General features: G+C 39.5%; 1 protein-coding gene across 2 annotated transcripts in view; it reads left to right on the top strand.

Moving 5' to 3' along the window:
• Positions 1-25,184, top strand: part of Rnf128 (ring finger protein 128) — a 111,576-nt gene that overhangs the window by 47,331 nt on the left and 39,061 nt on the right. The window contains exon 1 of one of the 2 annotated variants that reach the window (XM_006970319.4): positions 9,363-10,048. The exons of the other annotated variant lie outside the window; for it this stretch is intronic. Coding sequence (XP_006970381.1) covers positions 9,565-10,048 — 484 coding nt within the window. The 5' untranslated portion in view covers positions 9,363-9,564. Of the gene's footprint in view, positions 1-9,362; positions 10,049-25,184 lie in introns of those variants that run through there. 2 annotated transcript variants of the gene reach the window in all.

Raw genomic sequence — 25,184 nt, 5'->3', positions numbered from 1 at the left:
AACCCTCCTCTTTCTCACTAATTAGACTCCCGGAGCTCAGGGTGGGTTTCTTTAGCCAGCCCCTTTTCCCTACAGCCTGTATTACATAAGGAATTCCATGCCAGGCTCTCCTACATAACAAGAGCTCCTTTCCAAAAAGAAAAGAAAAGAAGAGAGTGTAGCGATAAGCTTCTCCAGTCCCAGCAAGCCTAGCAGTCCTGCCCAGCCCCATGGTCCTGCAGCTGCTTATAAAACAATCATGGAGAGGCTTAATATTATTAACAAACTGTATGGCCTATGGCAGGTTTCTTTCTATCTAGCTCTTTCATCTTAAATTAAGCAATTTCTATTAATCAGTGTTTTGCCACGTGGCCATGGTGTTACCGGTCTGCTGGCCTCTTGCTGCTCCTTGGGCAGTGGCAGGCATCTTTCTCTATTCTTCTTTCTTCTCTCTGTATCTCTGCTTGGATTTCCAACCTGCCTCTAAGATATCTTGCCATAGGCTAAAACTGATTTATTTATTAGCCAATGGGACCAACACATATTCACAGCATATAGAAAGACATCCCACAGCAGAGTGAGGGGAAAAGACAGAGAGAGAGAGAGAGAGAGAGAGAGAGAGAGAGAGAGAGAGAGAAAGAAGAAGGAGGAGGAGGAGGAGGAGGAGGAGGAGGAAGAGGAGGAGGAGGAGGAGGAGGAGGAGGAGGAGGAGGAGGAGAAGAAGAAGAAGAAGAAGAAGAAGAAGAAGAAGAAGAAGAAGAAGAAGAAGAAGAAAAGAGAGAGGAAGGGCCAGTTTGTGTTTTAATTATTACAAAAAAATAAAATATGAATGTTAATAAAGAAAAAAGATGAAACAAGTTAGGATAATTTATTTATTAAACAAATAGTTCAAGTTCTTTTATATATATTTGTGACAGAGAAAAAAATGGAAAGCAAAATTTCTCTGTCCTCTTAAAGGCTTCTTTGCTGGTGAGCATTTTCCCAAGAACAAATAGTCTTTTATATAAATGATCTCCAAACGCTCATGAGCAAAGTGTCCAGCGTCTGGATACCAACAATACAGTCTCTGACTGCAGACTGCAGTTTTTCTATCCTGAATTTGTGATCTGCTCTCAGAGTCCTTTAATTTCTCAGAACAGAAGGCTCTTTGGGAGAAATAATGGAGGTGGGGGAACCACACTGGAATCAATCTAGTATCGGACCAATTCACTATTGAAGGAAGAAAACTATTTTTACAAACTTAGTATGGCCTAAGTATACAGTGTTTATAAAGTCTTTAGTAATGTATGGTCACATCCTAGGCCTTGATTACTCACTGAAACACCCAGAGCAACTATCAGACCTGTATGTTCCATTCTTGGTAAGTGCTGCATACAGGTGTACCATTTTGAAATATTTTATACCATATTTTTCATGTATCCTTTTTTGTCCCTAGGTGTTTTTGCAAGCACAGATGTTTCTCACTGTTTTAAAATTGCCCTCCATATGCAGTACAGTCATGTGCTATTCCGGTTTATAGCCTAAGAACAGTAGGCTGTATCATGTACTATACACATGTAATGGGCTACTCAATGTAGGTTTGTGGAAGTATAATATATGATGTTCACAAAATAATGAAATATCGCCAGACAGTGGTGGTGCACACCTTTAATCCCAGCACTCGGGAGGCAGAGGCAGGTGGATCTCTATGAGTTCGAGGTCAGCCTGGTCTACAAAGTGAGTTCCAGGACAATACCAAAGCTACACAGAGAAACCCTGTCTCAAAAAAAAGTATCCTAATTATGTACTTCTCAGAATGTATCCCTATAGTGAAGCTGAATTTAAAAGAACTATCAGATTTGTTAGACTATAATGTAGTGGAATATTAAGTGGTTCAAAATAAGTCTATTCAATTTATCCTTAATATCTTTTCCAAAAGGTTGAGAAAGAGGTAGACTTTCTTGATGGCTGATGTCTTTCTGTATGCCATGAATGTATGTTGCTCTGATTGGGTGATAAATAAAATATTGATTGGCCAGTAGCCAGGCAAGAAGTATAGGCAGGACAAGCAGATGAGGAGAACTCTGGGAAGAGGAAGGCTGAGTCAGGAGTCACCAGCCAGACACAGAGGAAGCAAGATGACAAGGCAGAACTGAGAAAAAGTACCAAGCCACGTGGCTAAACACAGATAAGAATTATGGGTTAATTTAAGTGTAAGAGTTAGTCAGTAATAAGCCTGAGCTATTGGCTGAGCACTTCTAATTAATATAAGCCTCTGTGTATTTACTTGGGGAACGTGAGTGGGAGAGATTTGTTCTGACCGCCAGCTGACTGTCTGGGACACAGGAAAACTTTCAGTTACACTTTCTATTGTCACATAACCAATCAATTTCAAAGTTAAAAATAAGGGTAGAGATCAGAATGAGTTCTGTGGATCTAGACTACAGAGTGGCATCTCGGGACTTGATGACTAGACTGCAGATAAACTTCAAATATATGCTCATTTTGTAGGCACAATTAATTAAAACCTTTTTTCCATTCCCATTTTCCCTAAGTTTTTTTTTTTACTTCTTTCGATAACACACACACACACACACACACACACACACACACACACACACACACACACACACACACAATCTTCTTGTGGTCACAGACTTAATTTCTTTGGAATCTTCATTTCTCTAGAAATTTGAAAAGGAAAAACCTGTACGAGACAATATGGGCTTCCCAAGTAGTCTCGGGTCTGATAGCACAGTGAAGAGGAAAGGCACCACATCTCCATTGCTCCTTTCAATACTTTCTCTGCCCAACTGTCCCCTTAAGCCACTCAAACCTTGCCTTGAGCTTTTCCCCGCAGTCAGGAAGCAAAGAAACTCTTCAGCAATCTGTAATCCTCTTCGCTACCTCCTAAGTTTACTATATGTAATTTGATCCCCTGATGGAAATCAAGCAGATGCAATTTAGCTCATGTTCTCTACAGTATCCTCCAACAAAATATACTCCTGTGCTAGTTTTCTTCATTAAGTGCAAAACACCCATGATAAGCATGTGTTGAAATACTCTTTTCTATACATACATGTGAGTGAGCTTGTGCAATCTAATATGTAGACATTCATAAATAATTATGAAGCATTTGATGATTAGATACATTCTCACAGTCTCCATTTCCTAGGATTTCTGGGGCTGCTCAGCAGTACATCAAGGACCTTTGGTGAATGTGTTTTTAGCATCCTACACTGTTACTGGAGATGGCAGAAAAAAAGAATCAGTTCTTTTCACCTTGTAATGGTATCATCTCTATGTATGCAGAGCCATAGTGCATCAGAGGGAAATAGATATGGAATTGGGAGCCAGGAAAATTCCAACTCTGCCACACACTCTCCGTGTAACTTTTGGCAAGATAATACATCATTTTCAAATCATGGTCCTCATCTGAATTATAATTGGAATTTTAATAATATTTTCTGTTGTAAAAAAACAGGATATAATTAATCCTTGTAAAGTGCCTGGTACATAGTAGGGTCTCAGTAAATAGAAAGCCTTTTCTGCTTTTTTCCCCCAGTGTAGTGTTATATAAGGTGGAAAAAGAGAAAATGGGAAGAGTGTGGTTTTATACTTGCACATGGGGTCAAATTCCAACTCTGCCATTTGGTAACCATGGGTGACACCATCAAGCTCCTAGAACTGGGCCTGTCTCTTCTTTTGCTAAGATACAGTATATTATCCCTATAGGTAAAAGCTGCCTGCACCATACATAGTAGGTTCTCATTTATAGCTGTTAATGATGGACAGAAGGAGACTGTTCTTAGTTTTAGGTGCAGCATACTGACTATTGCTAAGGCCCTCACTGAAGTTCTATCCTTTCTTTGGGTGTATGAAAACAATGGCTGCAGGCCAGTGTGGGCTAACTGAAATGTGTTTGCATTTGCAAGTGATGATATGTTATCTGGAAACATGAAGTAGCCTTACATGTCGGCATTTTGTTTCCCGTTGTTCAGCTCTTCTTTCTCCTTACACCCCCACCATTTTCATCTTCCTACCCATCTAGCAGCTGTCATACCTGCTCTACAGCGCCTGCACACCTGTTATCCAACTGTATACTTACCTACACCATCGCTGATGTGGAGACACTAGTTATCCCAGGCTGTGTTTTGTCGTGTATTTAAGGGTAAGAGGTCGGATGCAATGTCTCATTTTTTTTTGCAGACATATTTTAGGCTGCACCCCACTGTTCATCTCTACGCCTTGGCAGATAGTCCGTGTGATAGGAAACTTAATCTGCCACAGTGGCACTACCCTGTTGCTCCTGCAGGATGCTGCTCTGCTTTATCAGTTCATCATTAGATAAAGCCTGCTCAGGGCTGTTTCATTTGCTGCTGTTGATAGAAACATTTGGCAGGGTTCATCTTTGTGGTAGGATTTGAATAATACAAAAAGGCTCTTGGCTCAACTATTATTCCCTCCCTCGATGGTGACAGTGCCTGAAATGCAAAAGAGAAACATTCCTTAAACTTTCTTTAGCATAAAAAAAGTTACAGTGTGCATGCCACCCTAGAGAGGAATGGTGTGAGTCATTATCAGCTATTAATACTTATAGTCAGAACTGCACTGGAATTCTGCTTCTGTTTAACTACTTTAGGCCTGCTTCTAATTTTGAGCCTGTTTCCTGTTCTGTTTAAGAAAAAAAGATGGGGATAATATTAGATGGAGATAAGTATGCAAAACACCTGATAAATGTTTAAGGAACGGTAGTTGAGTAACTGTTATTAGCCTTAAGGAGAGTAGCACTCTAAAAGGATATTCTTAGGATAAATCAACTCAAATGTCAGGAATTAGGTGAGATCTCATTCAGGACTATTCTGGAGAGGAAAGGCCCTAGTTGAATAGGGATATGACCAAGGACACTATGGACACTGAGAACCCAGAATCAGAAGAAAAGAGTGGGGAAGAGGGAGGGGAGGGAGAGACTTGGACTACAATAATGGGAATGGGAACTTTCCAGCAGAACTGTAGTCTTACTCAGCATGTGATGCTTTGTGAAGGAGTGAGATCTGATGCTCAAGTACTGAAGCAGAAATGGGAGCTAGCATTTCTAGCCAGGTCCCTGACAATGGTGATGCTCCTGATCAGCAGCAGACTTACCTCTTAGTAGTAGGCAACTGTTGTAGTGTGAAAATATTCTGCAGTAAGACATGGGGATAAGGTAGGGACAGCCAGCAAGTTATTCATCATGGAAAGACGTTGACGCAATTAGGATCGACAATCTGGTTCTCAGTTTGGAAAGCTTTGAAATTTAACTGGTAGTATAACCAGAGACTGGGCTCCTGGGGACTGACTCACAGTTAACCAAATTCACAGGAGACCAATATGTAAGCCAGAATGCCAATTGATTAATTTATAATGAGAAGGGTAACTTCCAAATGGACCTGATACTAGTGTTTGCTGATGAGTGCATTATCTCCCTGTAGGCATATTTACACGAGAAGCTAAATGATAATAAGAAGGTTGCTTGGTGAGGATGGACTCAGAGCAAGAGGATGCTTAATGGTTCACGTCATCAAGCCACTGTAGCCTGATGTCTCCATTTCATAATTGGGCTAGACCTCCAAAAGAAATCTGGTGATATTAGCCTCCTGACTAGTCTATTACCAGTCTTGTCTTCATAATTAGCAATCAGTATGGATTTTTAAACCAAGATGTTATATTATCCTAATGTTCTACTAGCTTCAATATAAATCCACAATTTAGGGGCTGGAGAGATGGTTCAGTGGTTAAGAGCACTGGCTGCTCTTTCAAAGGACCTGGGTTCAATTCCCAGCACCCTTGTGGCAGCTTACAACTGCCTGTAACTCCAGTTCCAGAGGGTCCAAGGCCATCTTCTGGCCTTCATAAGCACCAGGCACTCACATAATACACATAAATACAGACAGGCAAAACAGACATACACATGAAAGAAAATTTAAAGTTCACAATTTAAACTCATTAATTACAGAAAATATAAAATTCACAGACAAGTTAAGAAAAAATAATTTGATACCTATGGTCCACCACCTAGATTTAGCAACAGTTAGTCATTTTGTCAAATTTACTTTGTGTGTGTTCACAGGTGATATGTACATTGATTCTGCATATTTTAAACTCTTCATGTCCCACCTACTTGACTAGTTTCATTTTCCTTATCTCACCTTTGGTAGCTTACATCTGAATGTTAGTCTCCTGATTGTTCTCTGCTATCCTCATACACAATTACTTGTGCCTGAATATCATCTTTATCCTCTTCATTTAAGGAACACATATGCTTTACTAGATCATACTGTTCATTATTACATATGATCATTATCTGCCTATCTCTCTGACTCTCCTGCTAAACCTTCACCTCCTTTAGAACAAGAATGTTCCCTTGATGCCTCTGCTTTTTCAGTACCTTACATTTAGTAAGTGTTCAGAAATAAGAAAAGCCAATGACCTACTACATGATTCTACCTAATTACCTCACACATAACTCAAAATCAACATGTCTAAAAGGAACTTATCTCTTTCTTATCAACGGTACACATTTAAAGGCCTCTTCCTGTACTTCATGACTAAATTCATCCAGTTCTAAATTAGAACCAAAGACCTCAACTCTATTCCTCCCTCTGGACCATCCCTCAGAATAAGTGCTGCTGATTTGGCCTTCACACTGACTCCCCATTCTGCCCACATTTCATGTCTACTGTCCAGGTTACCTTCATTTCCCACTTGGAGTACTGCCAAAAATCTACCTCAGCTCCCTGATACTACTCTGGTTCCTTCCAATCTATTATCCACAGAGAAGCCATAACGATCTCTAAATTGCAGATCTGATATTACTGTCTGTTTAAATCCTGATTATATTACTTTTTGAATCAACCCCAGACCTTTCCTAGCTTTGCTCCAAATATTCTGAAGGTCTGGCCTTTACTTTTATCTTTTTTTTAATTACTTATTTTTTTTTCAGTGTTAGAGATGGACCCAGAGCCTCATATATGATAGTCAACTTTTCTGGCACTGAACTTCATTCTCGGACTTCTCATTTTCACTTGTATGACCTTCCTTTTCACACACTAGGTTTCAACCATGTTGCACTCAGAAGGCTTGCTGTAATTGCAGGTTTCCAGCACTTCTATTTCTGGTCTCCACGCCTTCTCTTGAGTTGCCATTTACCTAGAAAGTCTAGTCCTCTTGTGTTCAGCCCAGGTGTATACTTTCCCTGATTTCCTAGTCTGTGTTAGGGGGCTCTTCTCTATTATCCACTATTGGCCTGAGTAGACCTTTATTATAGAGGCAGTACCATATGCATACATTACTGAGTAATGCAACAATCGCTTCTTACTCTTCGACATTAATTTCATGAGCTTTTAAAAAGTATAGTTGATATTTTATTTGACTTACATTTAGTTCATAGCATATAGTAGATGTGAGATAAATATTTAAGAAGTAATAAATGGATAATATGAATAAACATCTCTTCATATTTTTACATATCTTACAAAATATCCCCTTTCTTTTTAGCACATTCTCTTCAAAGAATAATATAGTTGATTTTCATTCAAGTAATATTAATTATACTTTGAATGTTTTTCATTAACAAACTCAGATAATTTCTGGGATTATACTATTTCTTAAAATGGACGATACTACTCTGCTTTTTGTTTGGGAATTTAAATCTCAAAGGTTAGCAGCATTGATATTGGGGGGTATTTTTCCACTAGTCCCATACCTACCCTAAATGGCTCATAAAGTTCCTCTTAACACTCAAGGTTCATGTTTCACAGAATAATCCCTTACTTATATTTTAGTTGGTGTTTGATAGATGGTGTTAATTGTCCTCTAGGTTTCTCTGGGGTCCTAAGAATATCAGGAATAGAATAAACCTATATTTAATCTTGGGAAATACTGTTAAGTAAATGCTGGGCCAAAGATTTGGAGAAGGCAGTGTTTGGGAATGTTATGCTGGAAATAAGACTGAACCAAGACAGTAACTAAGACTCAACTCGTAAACATCATTGCCTCCGATTGACAACTGCAAGGTAATAACCTCAACATTATAGAACTCTTGTGCCCCTAAGCTTGTCAAGTAACAATATTTAATATAATTTTCACACTCTGCTAAGCAAGGTCCTAAGTGCCTTGTATGAAGACTTTTAACCATCTGAACAATTCCATGAGGTCATTACTATTACTCCCATTTTACAATTTATGGAGAAATTGAGGAATAGAGAAATAAACTCTAAAGGTTAAAAACTATTCAGAAGCTGGGCCTGGCAGCACTTGCCTTTAATTAACTGTAATCTCAATTAGGCAAGAGGATTGCCCCAACTTTGAATCTGGCCTCCTCTTTTTAGTCCCAAGCTGACCAGGGCTACATAGGGAGACGCTGTCCAAAAATCAAAATCATAAATAAATTCTGAACTGCCTGTCACAAGGTATATTAATTCAGCTTATTTCCATGCACATTTTTGAGAATCCAGTAAATGTAGTCATTGATAGTATTGATAGAAATGTCTACTGAAGTATGAATAAATCATATCCAACAGTGACACGGGTGAATTGTCCAGGTGGGTCAGCCTCATTCTAGTTGGTATCAAGAGAATAAAGGTAATCTAGTTAAGATCTTGGGTGAATTGTCCAGGTGGGTCAGCCTCATTCTAGTTGGTATCAAGAGAATAAAGGTAATCTAGTTAAGATCTTGAATCGTGCTGGAATATCAGTTAGGTCAAACCTGATTTGTGGAAGGTGAAAAAAAAAAAAGCTTGGCTTTGAGATGTGTGAAGATGGTAATTCTGTTTTGACTATCAAGATTGCTTGCAAGAGGCATCTGGTGCAGTGTGTTAGCCTGGAGTAATTGTAGGAAAGACAGTCTCACACAGATAGCGCTTGCTGGGATCAGGTAAAGAGAAATGTACCATTTGTGGCCACTAAGAAAATAATTAAATAAAGGGAGTAATGAGGACGCGCTTTGCTTGTCCTTCCTGTCGAAACCAGGAACATCTAACCCCAGCACTATCCACCTACTCAGATCTCACACACTTTGGACCTGCGGCTTTTCAGAAGTACTTTCCCAGTCTCCCACCTTAAAGCCCAAACTCCCCTTCAGGCAAATGAAAGGGAACATGGTATTCCTGCCTTTCAAAAGGGACTCCAATCCAAATCAGAACTGAAAGCTCCTAAATTGGCGCATTCTCCAGCTTCTCGCCGCCCTTGCATTCTTCCTAAAAGAGGACCCGACACACCTGGCTGCCCAACCTCAAGAGTCTCTCCGGTAATGCCTTCCCACCCTGTGACCCTTTTAAGAGGCGGATCCCGCAGTGTCCTTTCCTCTCTCCCTCCCAGCCACCTCTACCCCCAGCTGGCTGGGCGGAGCTTCGCCCCAGCGTCCCAGAGCCCGACGCGGCCGCGGCAGTCGCGAGCAAGCATCTCTAGCGCTTGCGGGTGGGAGCTGCGTCTGCAGTAGCCTGGCCGCCGCCGCTGCGTGCCCGCCGGCAGCCTGCGACCTCGCTGGCCGCTCGCCCGTGGCCGGCCGCCCGCTCCCCACCTGGCTCGCACTTAGCCCCGGCCAGGGTCTCCCGCCGAGCGCGCGCCATGGGGCCGCCGCCCGGGACTCGGGTCAGTTGCCGCGGCGCCTGCGGAGCCGCCCGGCTGCTGGCTTGGTGCTTCCTTCTGGCTCTGAGTCCGCACGCACCCGGTTCCCGGGGCGCCGAAGCCGTGTGGACCGCGTACCTCAACGTGTCCTGGCGGGTTCCGCACACCGGAGTGAACCGCACGGTGTGGGAGCTGAGCGAGGAGGGCGTGTACGGCCAGGACTCGCCGCTGGAGCCCGTCTCCGGGGTCCTGGTACCGCCCGACGGGCCCGGGGCGCTCAATGCCTGTAACCCGCACACCAATTTCACCGTGCCCACGGTTTGGGGAAGCACGGTGCAAGTGTCTTGGTTGGCCCTCATCCAACGCGGCGGAGGCTGCACCTTCGCGGACAAGATCCATCTGGCTTATGAGAGAGGGGCTTCTGGAGCCGTCATCTTTAACTTCCCTGGGACCCGCAATGAAGTCATCCCCATGTCTCACCCGGGTGAGTGCAGCTACTAATTTGCACCCCTTCAAACCTCTACGCAACCAGTTTCCCCAGTTTCTCTCACTGCTTGCCTCCCTCATCCCCTTACTTGGAAAGAGGGTGCCCTTTTTGCCCCCTCTGAGTAGAGCAGGGTCCTCCCGAGATTCGCCAGGTGTGGGGGTTGGGTGCAAAAAAAAATTCCTTCAGAATTTAATTTGCCTCTGGTGGAAAAGAGTAAGACAAATGGGGCGCGGGGGGCGGGGGGCACAGAGGCTGGCACCGCGGGGGCTTTTGCGTCTTTTCCTGGTGTTTCAGGAGGGTGCTTTGCTGAGGATTAAACGTGTGTGGGGGGGTGGACTTTGGCTTTTAAACTCTGAGGGAAGAACATCATTGCCTGGGAATCTCTTTGGAGTATAAAAACGGATTTTTCTCCCCTGTCTGCTTTCTCTTCACATTTCCTACGTATCAAGTACAAGATTATGTTACAGTACTCGGTTAACCTCGTTGCAATTTTTTTTTGTGGAAACTTTAGCTTTGGAGTTCTCTGCCCAGTGGTCTTGGATCCCAAGTACTTGTTATCAGTGCTTTTGTTTGCCTCTTGACAAATCTGATTTAGGTTCTTGAGTTCCAAAGCAGGTGATTAGTGTTACTGAAGAAATAAAGGCCCAGACTTTGTAAAAGTAGTCCAGGTACTTCTGAAATGTGTGGGCATGGGGGGGGGGGGGTCGGGGGGGGAGAATGTTTTACCCCCTTCAGCGGCACTTCCAGAAACCTCCCTTTTGTGATTTGTGATCCCAGGCCCTGAAGGACAAAGAGAAAAAAGAGCAGAAGAGAAAATGGAAGAGACCAGTAACAATGTTGGCTGTTAGGAGCCGGGCCTAGAGTCACAGACCTTGACTCAAATTTCTGCTCTGGTGCTTACTAGTCCTGTGACCTTGGGCAACTTATCTGAACTCTGAGTCTTGGTACTCTCATCAGTCCAATAAGACAGGATAATAAGAAACCGATTATCCACAGGTTTGCCTCCAGAGTAAAATGAAATAAAACCTTCATGAGTCTAGGACAGTGCAACTAAATAAAGGTTAACAGGGAGAATTCTTTAGGAGTCCCTGAATAAAGGAATTTAGTTATTTAACTGCGTGAGAATTTGTGTTTTGCTTACAGTAGTACCACTGGCCTTGCCTGGAGAGCACTTGCATTGAGTGGATGTGTGGTATAATGGAGAGAGCACTGAACTGGAACTCCAGAGATTTGAGTTCCTCTAAGCCCCTTTGCTTGGCTCAGCTTGGTGACCTTGTACAAGTTACAGGTCCACTGTAGGTGTAGAGGGTGGGCACCGAGTTGGCAGAGCATGCAGAGATACAGCTGAGATGAGAGAACACTATGGTCTGGATCAGCTCTAAAATGCTGCAGTTCTTAGATTTAGTATATTGATTAAGGGAGCAAACTGCATCCTTCCTAGATAATACATTGATTAGAATGCAATTACATTTTAAGGGCTACTAAAGTTGAATAATGAGGCTTAGGAAAATGTAAAGTCTTTATTTGGCTATCTGATTTTACAAGGATTTGACTTAGTCTTCTCCAAATGAGGTTCATTTGCATGAATGAATTCCAGTTGAATAATATATTTTATTTTAGAGAGTTCCTCATTAAGCTACTATACTCCTGCTGAGGATATTTATCTGATAGTTTTAGGAGACAAATTAACTTTTGTTGAGCTCCTACTATGTGCTAGGCTTTCCACATTGACAGGCACCATAGTGTAGGAGGAAAAACAGTCAAGATTGGCAATCCAATTCTGGGTTTAAAACACAATAGTTTTGTGACCTTGGACAGATTATTTAACCTTACTGAGTCTTGGTTTCCCTATCTGTAAAATGAAGATGATATTTATGTTTCTGATAAACAGCCATAAATGTTAGTTGTATAATAGATTAATGATAAAAAGAAGCAAAAAATGAATTCGCAAATGTATAATTATTCAGCTACCAATTTGAAGACATGGATAGCCTGAAAATCTGATTAGGTCTATTGTGTTTCAGGATCTCAAATATGAATAAAGTAAGTTACAAGGGCAATGTATGATTTGGATACTTTGAAAGCTTTTTATTATCCAAATCAATGGTAGAACAGGTAGGTAGTGCTGTTAGCTACCCAACAAGCTAACCAAATTCTTTTGAGGCATAGAAAGACATTTCTCTTTTGAACTTCTAGGGAAGCTACTTTTCAACATAGAGAGAAGCCACTGTATTCACATTTGATTTGAGTATTGGGAAAGTACTTTGCTGTTTGCATTTCTCTCTCCCGAGAACAAATCTAGGGCTTCTTTTGAACATTTGGTTTAAAAAATTCCTTGGATCCTAGTGGTGGATAGATAGGTAGGACTGAAGTTTCCATGTTAATTCATTATGGGTTACCCAGGGGCCACCAAATGTGGAAAAGCCATTGCTGTCTTCTTTGTTTACAACCTCCATCTTCAGACTGTCAAAGGGGTACACTTGAATCATTTGTCCTCTGAATTTGTACACAGTATTTATGCTCTCCACTATCAAAACCATAAAACCTTAAACATACATTGTTTCAAGTGATTGAAACAAGTGGTTTCAAACCACTGCTTTTGTGTTGTTTACTTGTTTGTTTTGGAGGCGACAGATCTCACTGTCTAGCCCAAGGCTGCTTCCAAATCACTCTATAATCCAATGAGAGTCTGTTGGCCTTTCAAACTCCTGATCCTACTGCTTCAGCCACCCAAGCGCCGGGATTACAGGCCGTTATCATGCCTGGCAGAACCATTACTTGATGATTATTTATTCATTCATTTATTTATTTATTTTGAGAGAAATTCCACAATATGTGAGCAATCAATTAAGGCAATGAAGCAATTTTCTTAATAGATTACAAAATTTCACAAAAAGGTAGTCTACTGTTAGCTGGGCATGGTGGTACACACCTTTAATCCCAAACAGAGTTCAAGGCCAACCAAGGCTCTACCGAGAAAGCCTGCCTCAAAAAAACAGACAAACAAACCCACAAAACGTAGTCTACTATTAACCCATGCAATTTATGTATGTATTTTATTTTGGGTACAAGCTATTCAGAAAACCCTGCTTCACATAGATAAAAAGGACACATGTGAAGTAATAGCTTGCTGTGGAAATGCCTGAATATATAGATGTCAACCAAATTGATCCAGAAATCTGGATAAAAATTCTGAGGAAAATTTGCTAGCAAAGTTTAATTTTTCAGAGTCACTTCAGATATGAAAATCAGATGAGAAGCAGCCAGAATTGAGAGTAAGCACTGAAGCCATCTGAAATGGAGATTTTCACGATGAAGTATGTGAAGCATGCTTTCTGTATTGCACAACTTACTGTTCTTTCTCAGATCAAGCAGATGGGCCTAAGCCATGCCTGCTGTCTAATTGAGCACAGCCTACGGGTCGAAGTGATCTGTGTCCTGGCTTGTACAGTTGTCCTTGCCTCAAGATGAGCAGGCATGAATGTATTGAAAGGCCCATGTGGAGCTACAGCCTTCATCGTCTGTGACACATTTACGAGAACTTGAAACATACGCAAAGAGGTGACAGGAGAAACCTTGTTCCTGAGGGCTTTATTTAAAAGAAAATGAATGAACTAAACAGTGTAAGTTAATGATTGGGTGCTCTTTCATTAAACAGTTCAGTCTATAAAAGTTGCTTGTATACTTTGTTGAATGATAGTGCAGTACATTCGTTAAGAGAATGGGGGCCTGCCACTTACTATTTCTAATCTCTAGGGCAGTTCCTTTACTTCTGCTTTCTCTCTTATCTATGATCGGCATTAAAAAAACTTTTAAAAAGCCTCATGAGGTTGCTCAGATTAAATTAGATAGTGTTGATGAAATGTTCTTTTTAATCCCAGTAAGCTAGTTAAATGTATTTTATAAAATGAAAATGGAATCCTATGTTTAGAGGAGAAAATGTGAAAATGAGCAGCCTCCAGTACTTCAAAGTCCACATAACTCACAATCTCAGCTTAAACCCTCTAGGCATGGAGGAGATCAGGTAGAATTGTTTTTTCACAAGGAAAAACTTTTCATCTTCCAAGCTTTGAAATTCTTTTCTTTAATAGCTTCTTCTCAGTTAAGCTACCATTTTTTTTATTCCATTCAAAAAGGACTTTGAAATCCTGTTTGTTTGTTTGTTTGAGCAGACTCACTCAGTAGACCAGGTTGGCCTTGAACTCACAGAGATCCGCCTGCCTCTGCCTCCCTAGTGCTGGGATTAAAGGCATGTGCCACCAGGGCTGACCCTGAAAAACTGTTTTCTACTGATTTATCCCTATCCCAATCCCTGCTTGACTCATTTTTTCTTTTCTTCTAAAATAGTAACTTTCCCAGTAGAATAAGTTGATTGGAGGTGGTGATGATTTGCCAGTGTGCAATACCGCTGCCATTTCCAGATGTGCCCTTCATACCTCTGCAGTACTTCTCCCAGTCTCTTGCTTCCCTGTTTTATCAGCCAGTTCACCTACCACATCTTTTCCATTGCACTCTGCCCCACAGCTCCCGGCTCTCTCACGAACAGCTGTGGCATCAAGTTGATGCTATCACTTTAAATACTGTCACACAGTCCCCTTCTCTCTTGCGATAATTAATACCCTCCTTTCAGTTGCCATGTCTTCTCTTGGAGAACAGCAGTTAGCTTTCTGATTGGTCTCCTTGCTTCCAGTCACTTTCTTCCTGCAGACAGTTCTTCCATGTTGCTACCAGAGCACGGCTCTGATCACAGAAATGCCATTGCTTATACATTTTACAATTCATTACTCGCATAGCATACACAACTTAATAAATTGGTCCCAAAGTGCTTTAAAAACCTTATATTCCTCTTCTCTTTGATACCAAAATGTACTCTATCCTTTCCTAGTATTATTTGTTTAAATGGTCATTTTTAATCATTTTTAAAATTATTGTGGGTATATGGTGAAAGAGGACAACCTCCCGGGGGTCGATTCTCTCCTTCACCCTGGGGCCTGGGGATCCAACTCCAGTCATCAGCAAGCTCTCGAACCTGCTAGATGAGTGTACTTCTGCTATTATTCTTCTGACTCTGCAGCTCAGAAACCCACCCATCCTTCAAATTTCAGCACAGATGCTTCCTTATTGTTTAGAATATGTTGTCTTTAAAAACTGTTTAGCTTGTTTACTTATTTGAGACAGGGTCTCACCATGTAGGCCTGAGAAGTCTGAAATTAGATGGATAGGTGAGGCTGGCCTCAAACTCACAGAGATCCCCCTGCTTCTGCCTCTTGAGTGTTGGGATTCCAGGCGTGGGCCACCAAGCCAGCCAGTTTCATTTTTAATTAACACACAGTAGTTACACACATATCTGAGGTTCAGTTGTGGTGGCGCTATACAATTTTTCCCTTTGCCTGCTATAGCACACACCTGAAACAAGTAACTTGTCTTTAAACAGCACTTGTTCTCTCCTCATCCTTTCTGCCTGTTGCCTGTTGTTATTTGTTTACATATTTTGCCTTTCTACTAGGTGGTAGTCATTTTAATATTTTCTAATCTTTAGATTCCTCAGGGGAACCTTTCTTCTTGATGTGCTTTATAGAAATGCTTTTTCAGCCACGTGGTGGCGCACACCTTTAATCCCAGCACTTGGGAGGCAGAAGCAGGCAGATCTCAGTGAGTTCAAGGTCAGCTTGGTCCACGGAGTGAGTTCCAGGACAACCAGGAATGTTACACAGAGAAACCCTGTCTTGAAAAACAAAAACAAAATGCTTTTTGAATCGTCCTAAACACCCAAGAAGTCAAATGCTAGAGGGTCATAAGATCCGCTAGATCAGTGTCTTAGGACTAGAAACTGGACTTCATTTTATTGAGCATAACTAACTGTGTTCCTTGTCTGCATATGCAAAATAGAGTAGCATACTCTGTTAAAGGATTTAGGATTTCATAGCAGGGAGACTATATGATAAGAGTAGAGAAATACTTCGAACTACAGGCTCCTTAGTTTCTATAGTGACCAACATAATGACTAAACTCGATGGGTTTTTTAACAAAATTACCCAAGTAACAAGAAAATAATGGCACATAGGAGTTTTTACGCTGTGCTTACCCTATGCTGTTTTTGAATGGTTAAAAAACTATTTGTGCCAGCCTTCAACTTGTGTCTCCAATTAAAATGCTTCCATTGAACATGTTGAACTTGGAATTTCCCAGCATAAAATGATCCCACCTTTACAAAAGGAAATGCAGCTAGATGAGCACATTGTTTTCTGTGCACATAAAGAAGGACTTTAGCCCCTTTACCTCTGGAAAATATGTGTTATCACATATACAATGTCACACTGAACCTCTCTGTTCCCACTTCTAAAATGATGAAAATTTGCAATTAAAAGCACTGAATTGCAATATAGGAATGGAGTATGCATAGTACATACATACATTTTCTTTGTTATTTTCTGATTACAGAGCTAAGTATAGGTAAAATGTAAAAAGAAAATTATTTAACATTCCCTAGCCTAGAAGTAAACACCATTAATAGTCTTTCTTATGTAATTTTCTGTGTGTGGGTATAGCTTTTTATTTTACTTTTACCATAGTAGTTAATTTATTATAATTAATGTCATGGTAGTAATATTCAGAAAAAATTTTAAAAGGCATACAGGTTTGTAGGAAAACCCATTTGTCATATTAAAATAACATATACAACCCATTTAGTGTTTTAACCATAATTTTCCTTTCCTAAGTATATATTATTTTTTTAATTCTACATATGTACTGTGTACAATTACAGCCCTGTATCAAAACTCAATGCTTTTAATCACAAATTTTCCTTGTGTGGGTAAAATTGAGAAGCAAGTTCTCTTCTCGTTGAAGGTCATGGCAATTGACAATGAAAGGGACTGAACCTCTCTCCCATTAGCTGTCAGGAAGGAAGTGCAATGGTGGGATGAAGAACAGTATGATTTACATGGGTTCAAACAAAAATATGTTCCCCAGAAATGTTTACAGAAAGATAGACTCACTAATTCAAAAGTGCTTTCTACTACCCCATGTGCATTGTATGTTATGACTTTGTTCTTTTGAAATACTTTCTTTTCCTGAGACAGGGTATGGTGTATCCCAAGCCAACCTTCAACATCAGAACCCATGATGACCTTGAAATACTGATCCTCCAGCCTTCACCACCAGGGTGATTAGGTTACAGGGGTGTGCCACCAAGCTCAGTGGGTGCAGAGGATGAAACCCAAGGCTTTGTGCATGCTAGGCAGGCTGTCTGCCAACTGAGTTATATCCTTAGCCACCTTTGAAGGATTTGCTCAGCATTTGTACTTTAGTTATCCTCCTCTCAATATTCCTATAAATGATGTCTTTTTTACAGTGGAGATTTTCTCCCAGCTCCCTTTGGCTTGATGAAGTTGTGCCTCATTGATTGAAGTAGCTTTAAAAAAATTTCTGTCCACCCAACTGTAAAACATCACTGGAGTTTTTCCAAACTTTGATGGGGTGCCTTGTATTTTCAGAGAGGATTGTACTGGGTTGGAGATCTAGCACTGGAAAAAGGAGTATGAAAATTTATAAATTTTAGTGAAGTATAGCATACATACTAAAAAGGTACATAAATCATAAGCTCATAGCTCAATGCATTATTCACACATGAAAGCCCTTGTGCAACCTGCACCTAACTCAACAAAATGAAATAATATCAAATCCCAGAAGATAATAGAATAGCCCAATGTAAAAAAACTTTGATGTACCATAATTACTAATTGTGCCGCTTGAGAGATGGTCCCCTTGTAGTATGTGATAGCCCAATCACCCATAAAAGCAGTATAGTGATTATACTCGTCTACATTTTGAAGGGTATTATTTATTTATTTTTGAGACAGGATTTCTCTGTGTAGCCCTGGCCCTACTGGAACTCGTTCTATAGACCAGGCTGGCCTCGAACTCACAGAGATCCGCCTGTCTCTGCTGCACTGCTGGGAAAAAAGGTGTGTGCCACCACTGCCCGGCATAGGGTGTTATTTTATTACCAAATACATGGTGTGTGTGTGGGGGGGGATTTAGGGGTACTAAGACAGTTCCCAGTTGCTCCACTCTGCTCTACAATATCCACTTTGCAGCTCTGGATGAGACTTTTGTTCCTTGTCCTCTTCCTGCTCTCTTCGTTTTCAGCTGTATATGGCCTTCTGTGCGTCATGGTATGTGTTCTGCTTGCATTTACCAATAGACTAACTACAATATTGATTTTTTTTTAGCTAGACAGAGTCTGGTGATTCATGTTGAGCAGTGGGAAACCAGATGTAATTGGAGGTTATTGGGTTCAGAATCTAATTGTGAATCACTTGGTTTTAACACTTGAACAATCAAGTTAGGTACCAATCTGCAACTTCCAGTTAACTCTATTCAATTTGACCTTTTCTGAAAGATGACAGCACTAAAATTGGTTGTGCCTTTATGATCTTGCTAGACATTACCATTTCAGAGAAAACACTGAAGTGGCTTAGACAAATGCTGCCTGCAATTAACATTATCTTGGCATTTAAAAAGAAAATAACACCATATTATTAACATTGGTGGTGAAATTACAGGTTATTTTCCTCTTCCTTGTTTTTCTGTATTCTCTGATTTCTTGGTATGAATAATTTTTACTTTTGTAATCAGAAAAATTGTTCTTAAGAAAACCTCAATCCTCCAATAGTTTGGTAAAGCTTAAAGAAAGAATTAATACTGCAGTATAATAAGAACATGTGATTATAGAATGATTTACAGACTGAGAATTTAGGAATTGCTTTTGGCCTTTTGAATACAGTTATATGATTATTAGGTTGTATCCTTCTTCTAAACACTAATTGATTTTTTTCATATGTAAAAATCAGACTCCAACTCTAAAGAACTTAAAAGTTTTGGGTCTTCCTATTTTGTTATGAAATGCTTCTATTTTCTTTTATATTTAAATTTTTGTAGCCTCCCTTTGTACATATAGAACCATACACAGCACATCTTTCTTTTTATTTTTCTTTCTTTTCCAGAAAAGGCTTGGTGCATTGTACCTGCATCCATTGTATTCAATACTTTGAAGCCTTGTGCTTAGTTTAAAGAACTCAGTGTTGACCATTTCCACCCAGCAGCGCTAGGTTCTCTGATAGTTTTTGTCACTCTAGGAAGGGGAAAGAATTTTTACTGGAGTAAGAGCAGTGAGGACCCTTAGTGTTCTTGTTTTATACTTTATTAATGGTGGATAGACCATTTTGGCTCATTAAAACTGAATTACTTCTTAATTTCCCTTGAAATTCCTTTCCCCTGTGTGAAACTCCACCAGTTTGTGGTTCACAGAAGAACTCCTTGACTATATAGCTTGCTGTGGTATCATTTCCTTTCCTCTTAAAAAGTGTGCCCTACTTTCTAGCCCACCCCCATACTCAACCTTTACAAGTTTGGTAAATTCTATCTTAAGAGCTCTTACATGTTGCACATATAGGTGTGTTCCCATTCTTCTGCTTCTCTCTCCCTCTCTGTCTCCCCTCTTCCCCCTATACTCTCCTCTCTCTTTCCTCTGTTACCTTCTTCCTGCTAGGTGACTGTACTTCTTTTGAAGTGAAATTAATCACTATGTAAAAACTCTGTGCTCTTGATATATAATGATATATAATGACCTTGAGTGTGAAGTTATACTCATCCGCATAATTGCTGCAAAACCTCTAATCAGCTATATAATCCTCCTGATTAAATACACTTTCTCATATTCCAGCATTCAAGATAAATCTGAAATGTTTTTGTTTGCTTTGCTTTAGGTATTATAATGATATGATCTTTTGAAAAACTTTTATTTAATTTGAGGTTAAGTAATCATTTTTATTTTCTTAGGTTTGAATCCTCAAAGCATTTTAACATTCATTAATCTGTGTGCTCTTTTGAAAATCCAATTTCTTTTAGCAACATCACTGTGGGAAAAAAGTGTTATGTCTAGTTCCAAACAATTAGCTTACAAATAAACTTTAGAATATTACCCAATAGTGTTTCTGTTGTTGCTTATAATGATCGTCCTGTTGCTCTTTAGCTTACTACAATCTTCCAATGTGCTGCTTTGGATTTTATTGTATTCAATTTTTTTGTCACATGGATCATGATTCTCCCTCACCATTTCCCTGTGGTTCACCCTGAAGAAATTTTGTTTTTCTAATATTTGATGATCTCTGAAGATTATTTATTTATTCTAATAACACAGTATTCTTAATTTTTTAAAGATTTTTATATTATGTGTATGTGTGTTTGCTTACATGTATGTCTGTGCACCATATGCCTGTAGTGTCTTTATAGGCCAGGAGAACGTGTTGGATCCCCTGGAACTGGAGTTACAGATAGTTGTGAACTACCATGTGCTTGTAGCTGCTGAACCATCTCTCCGGCCACTGTACTTAAGTAACTTTTAAAAAATGTCTTAATTTTGACTTGTGCTTTAGCTAGTCACCGGGTTTACAAGTGCATCTTTTATCTTCTTAGAAGATTTAAATAGTCATTTGGGTAGAGACTAGAAAAAAATGCAATGGTTTTCGGTGAGATTTTCATTCATAAAGCCATGAGCAAACCATCTACAACACTGTTTCCAAAGTACTCTTCTAAAGAGTGTTTGCATCCAATTCTTGGTTTTCACCAATTGTATTTCATTTTCACAAGAAGGCAAGAGATATGAGGTATCAGAACTGGCCAATGTAAAGACAACCTATCACCTCCTTTCTGTAATCCTCCACTGTTTGTCTTTTCCTGGGAACACATGAACAAGCATCTATTCATCCCAAATAAGGAGCTGACCAAGAAACAATTCCACCCAATTCTAACTTAGTGAACTAGTGAGTTTATTGGGATTGCTCACAGGAGTATGGATGGGTCAAAGCAGCTGCATCACTGAAAAGTGTGAGTGACAACTCATGAACGCTACACCCATGGAGCTCCCTGCAAGACTTGCAGCCAGCTCAGCCAGCAGGAGACGTCTTTCCAACAGTAGTTAGTGCTTATATAACTGGGGGGAGGGGGCTTTTTCTTTCATTTTTAAAACTTTTTTGTTTCAAATTAAAGTTTTCTGTACAGTATATTCTGATCATGGTTTCCCCTCCCTTGTCTCCTCCCAGATCCTCCCCACAGTGAATTTTTTCATTAATTTTTTTGTATAATGTATTGTATTTATATTCTATTCCTTCCCTCAGGTTTTCCCAGAAACTTTTGTGGGGGCTCTTTTGAATCTTGTTAAGTTTCAGGAATTTTCTGAGACTTAGGAGTTGTTAATTGCCTGAGCCTTTTGAGTGTCATTTGCTCCCTGAGTCTTAACAATCTTTCCACCTGGATGGAATATTTTAGTAGTACCCTCAGACCACTGCATTTTCTCTTCTATTTGGCTGATGTTTATTGGTTAACCTCACTAACAAGGTAAAGAAATTGACTTAACCTTGAATAATGTAAGGAAAGCCAACAGATAACCTTTGGTAGTAAGGAAAGCTACTTGACTGCTTTATTTTTTATTTTAATCTATGGTACCAAGGGTGAAGGTGTTCCATTTGAAAATGGAAGATAACATATTACAGTACAAGAACAGGTGTCCTTGAGTTTGATTGCTTGGCATGAATTCCTGCTTTACCCATGAGTAAATATGTAAAATGGGGCATTTTGGCAACCTGAACCTCAGTTACTTGCTCATGAAGGAGACCTAGTAATACCTAGTCTCCCTGATGCTATAATAAAGTGTTGAACCCATACTGAACAATTGAAGAATGTTAGTTCTCTTGAACTTTTGCTAACAGTCCTTTTTATTAGTTTGAAACATAGTACTTTTCCACTGGCTGTTTTAGTTGTTCAATATCATACTTTGAAATCTGTAATTGTTTTACATGCAAAAAGAAGAAAAGAGCAGAGGCACCCATACTGCTATTTTTTTTCTGGGTAGTTTCTAAAAAAATTATAGGAAAATGCATAATGAAGAAGTGAGTCCAGGCATGGTGGCAAATGTCTGTTGTTGTAATACTTAGGAGTGTGGTGTCAGCCTGGGCTACATGGCGAGACCCTGTCTCGGTATAAAACAATGACAACTATGGACATAACTCAGGGGTAGAACACTTGCCTATCATATTCAGGTCTCCAATTTGATCTCCAGCGCAATAAGAAAAAAAAATGAAAAACCTACCAAATAAAACAGAAATGGAATATAGGAACAACCGTCACACCTTCCATTCCTTCTATGCATTTCCATTTTTTTAAAAGTAAGAACAAAACCTTAATATTAAGAGATTACACTTCATCAACAGAAATGTTCCTGGCCCTTTTTCTGGCACAGAGGTAATGGGAAGGGATTTAGGAATCAGATGGATTTTGATATGATTCCCAGTTCATTTATCTCCTGTAATAGCTTTGTGAGCTTTGCCAAATTAATCACTTTAAAACTTGATTTCTACCCATGTAGAGTGGAGAATAATAATTATGTCTACATTATAGGTTTATTATGATGGATAAATATAGATAAAGAATTAGGTGCACATTTTAATACATTAAAAGGAAAGCTTAATTTTTCTTTCACCTAATCTATAGCCCAGTCTTGGAGACTAGCAATGCACATCACTGTAGCATTTCTCAGAGCCTCTAACATGCTAGGAAACTTGATTCAACTTTATTTAATGTGTTGTTGCTGAGCTTCTTTATCTATAGACTTCCTTTTTACCTCCCAAATACTAAACATCTGAAATACAATTTGGGAGTTCTGACAAGCATGCACTTGACAACTTCTCCCATTATTTTTTAATGTTGCCCTCATAATTTTAACCACATCAAAAGTCTCGTCAATTTACAGGCAACTAAACCAGTAGAGTTACCTCAACTCATTATGGAAAGGACATAATGCTTCAAATGTGACAAACATTTATGTATGTGGTTTGTACCTTTTAGATCATGCTGATGACAGTTCAGTGTAGATATGTACAGACAATGCTTGTTTCTTTAATGAGTCTTAGAAGCAATTTATTATGAAAGGATAAAAATATGATTTTTTAAATTATCTGTGGGGGTATAATATAGAAGCTAGCCATGTGATACTTTATACAAGAAGAAACCCAATATACTGAGGTATTCATATTTATGACATTGGGGTACCTATATCATAATGGAAGTTATGCAGAGGCATTATAGAATCTCCTTTAATTTATAAAAGTCTAATTAATATTCCTTTGGGTGTATAAGTTTTATACCTTTGAGTTCTTGTGTCCAAGTCAAAATGAAGACTTTATCTCTCAACACAATATTCTTTCTAACTATAATGATAATACAATTTCCAATCAAATCTCCCTGTTCCAAACTATTACTGAAGAGGATGCAAAAGAGATTCCAAAACCAGCAAAAGTTTGAACCTCCTGTAGGTTGGATGTGACAGGAGTAGAGGTTTAATTGAGTAATATATAGACATAAATTGCAATGTCATTGTTTCTTTCCATGGAGTTCATAGTTTCAGGCTGTGTTGAATTTTAACCTGGTCAATAATAGTTTAGTCAGTGTTACACTTTGGATCTGGAATGTCTCTCAAGGAAACATGTGTTAAAGGTTTGGTCTCCAGCCTGTGTCATTCCTGGGAGGTGGTACATCTTCTAGACATGAGCCTAATGAAATAAAGGGAATGGGCCCTTGAAGGGAATATTGGGACCTTGTCCTTTCCTCTGATCTCTCTTTCTCATGGTCTTGTGGTAAGTAGCTTTGTTCTGTCACACACTCCCCATGCTAGTGTTCGACCTTGCCACATGTCCAAAGCAAATAGGCCAAGTTCCCAGCCTATATAATCATGAATTAAACCCACTGAAATTTTTAGCCAAAATAGTCCTTTCCTTTTTGAAAGTTGTCTTAGGTATTTTGTCACAGCAGTGTGTAAATCTAAATGACATAGTCTAGCTCTCAAATGTCAACTTAGGAATTTCAGGCCTACACAATATTAACACTGGCTGATGTCTAGAGTTGGGCACCATTTAAGACACAAAGCACATCTCTCTCTTCTATATGTACTTAAATTAGTTCCATTTGGCCTAAAAGATTGGGAGTAGCATGGCAAGTGCTGGAAGGCTATGTTCCAGCTGAAGGGTAAGGTTGTAAGTCTAGGTTGTGGCTGTATTCTGCACCCAAATGTTTTGCTCATAAATTCTCCTTTCTAAGACTTCATAATGTAGGAAAACAAAGCTGATCAATATGAAGCCAAAAATATCAAATGTTCCCATGTAGGGATTTTCTTTCTCTGAAATCCTTATGACTTCTATCTAGTTACCTTTTTATTAATGCTCAGCAGACTATCATTCTAATATCTTAAGTCAGTAGTTGTTCTGCCCTGTGCCATCAACTGTTCCCATGAGATTCTGAACTTGATGGGGTTTTTTAAAAAGAGAGAACCTGAAGTTGGATGGATAGGGAGGTAGAGATGGACTTGGGTGGAGTTGGAGGAGAGTAGTAGATATGATCAAAATACACTATACGAAGTCCCAAGCAATTAATAGAAATATTATTTAAGAACTAAAAATAAAACTGAAGGTCACTTAAAGAATATCCCGATGAATGAATAAAATAACTAGTTTTTAGAAATCTCTCCTCTATCACTTACATATAGTTGTATTTCTGTGTGGTGAGATGTGAAGTAGGCATGAAGCAGCTTGCAGCACAATGGAGTGTTGTGTTTGAAGGAAAGCAATGTGGGGTAGAGCTGTCAGCTGAACCAGCTATTCTCTTCCAATACCTCTTTTGAACTTGACAGCCTACTGACAAACAGGAGCTCTTCAGAGCTAAATATTTGGAAGACCTTCTCTCAAAAACGAAAACTGCACCTGTCATTTCAAGGAAAACCACTGACAGTATTTGATGCCAGTGATATAATTTTAAGTTTTCAGGCAAAATTGGAATATAAAATCTACCCATCATTTGAACTTGATAACTTCCTGATATTTTGACTTTTCTGATACCATCAGAATTGATATTAATAACTGATTTACTTTTTTATGTGTGTAGACTTCTATGTGTGAGTTATCATTTATATCTGTATAATCCAGTGAAACAAGACTTTCCAGATGATTATTAGTGCACAATATTAAAATGGACAAATGAAGCTGAGGATATAGCCCAGTATTGGGGACTAGGGGGGTTCAGC

The sequence above is a fragment of the Peromyscus maniculatus genome, chromosome X (assembly GCF_049852395.1).
Source record: "Peromyscus maniculatus bairdii isolate BWxNUB_F1_BW_parent chromosome X, HU_Pman_BW_mat_3.1, whole genome shotgun sequence".
Classification (NCBI taxonomy): Eukaryota; Metazoa; Chordata; class Mammalia; order Rodentia; family Cricetidae; genus Peromyscus; species Peromyscus maniculatus.
Note: the sequence above shows the minus strand (reverse complement) of the source record. Positions and strands in the feature narration are given on the sequence as shown.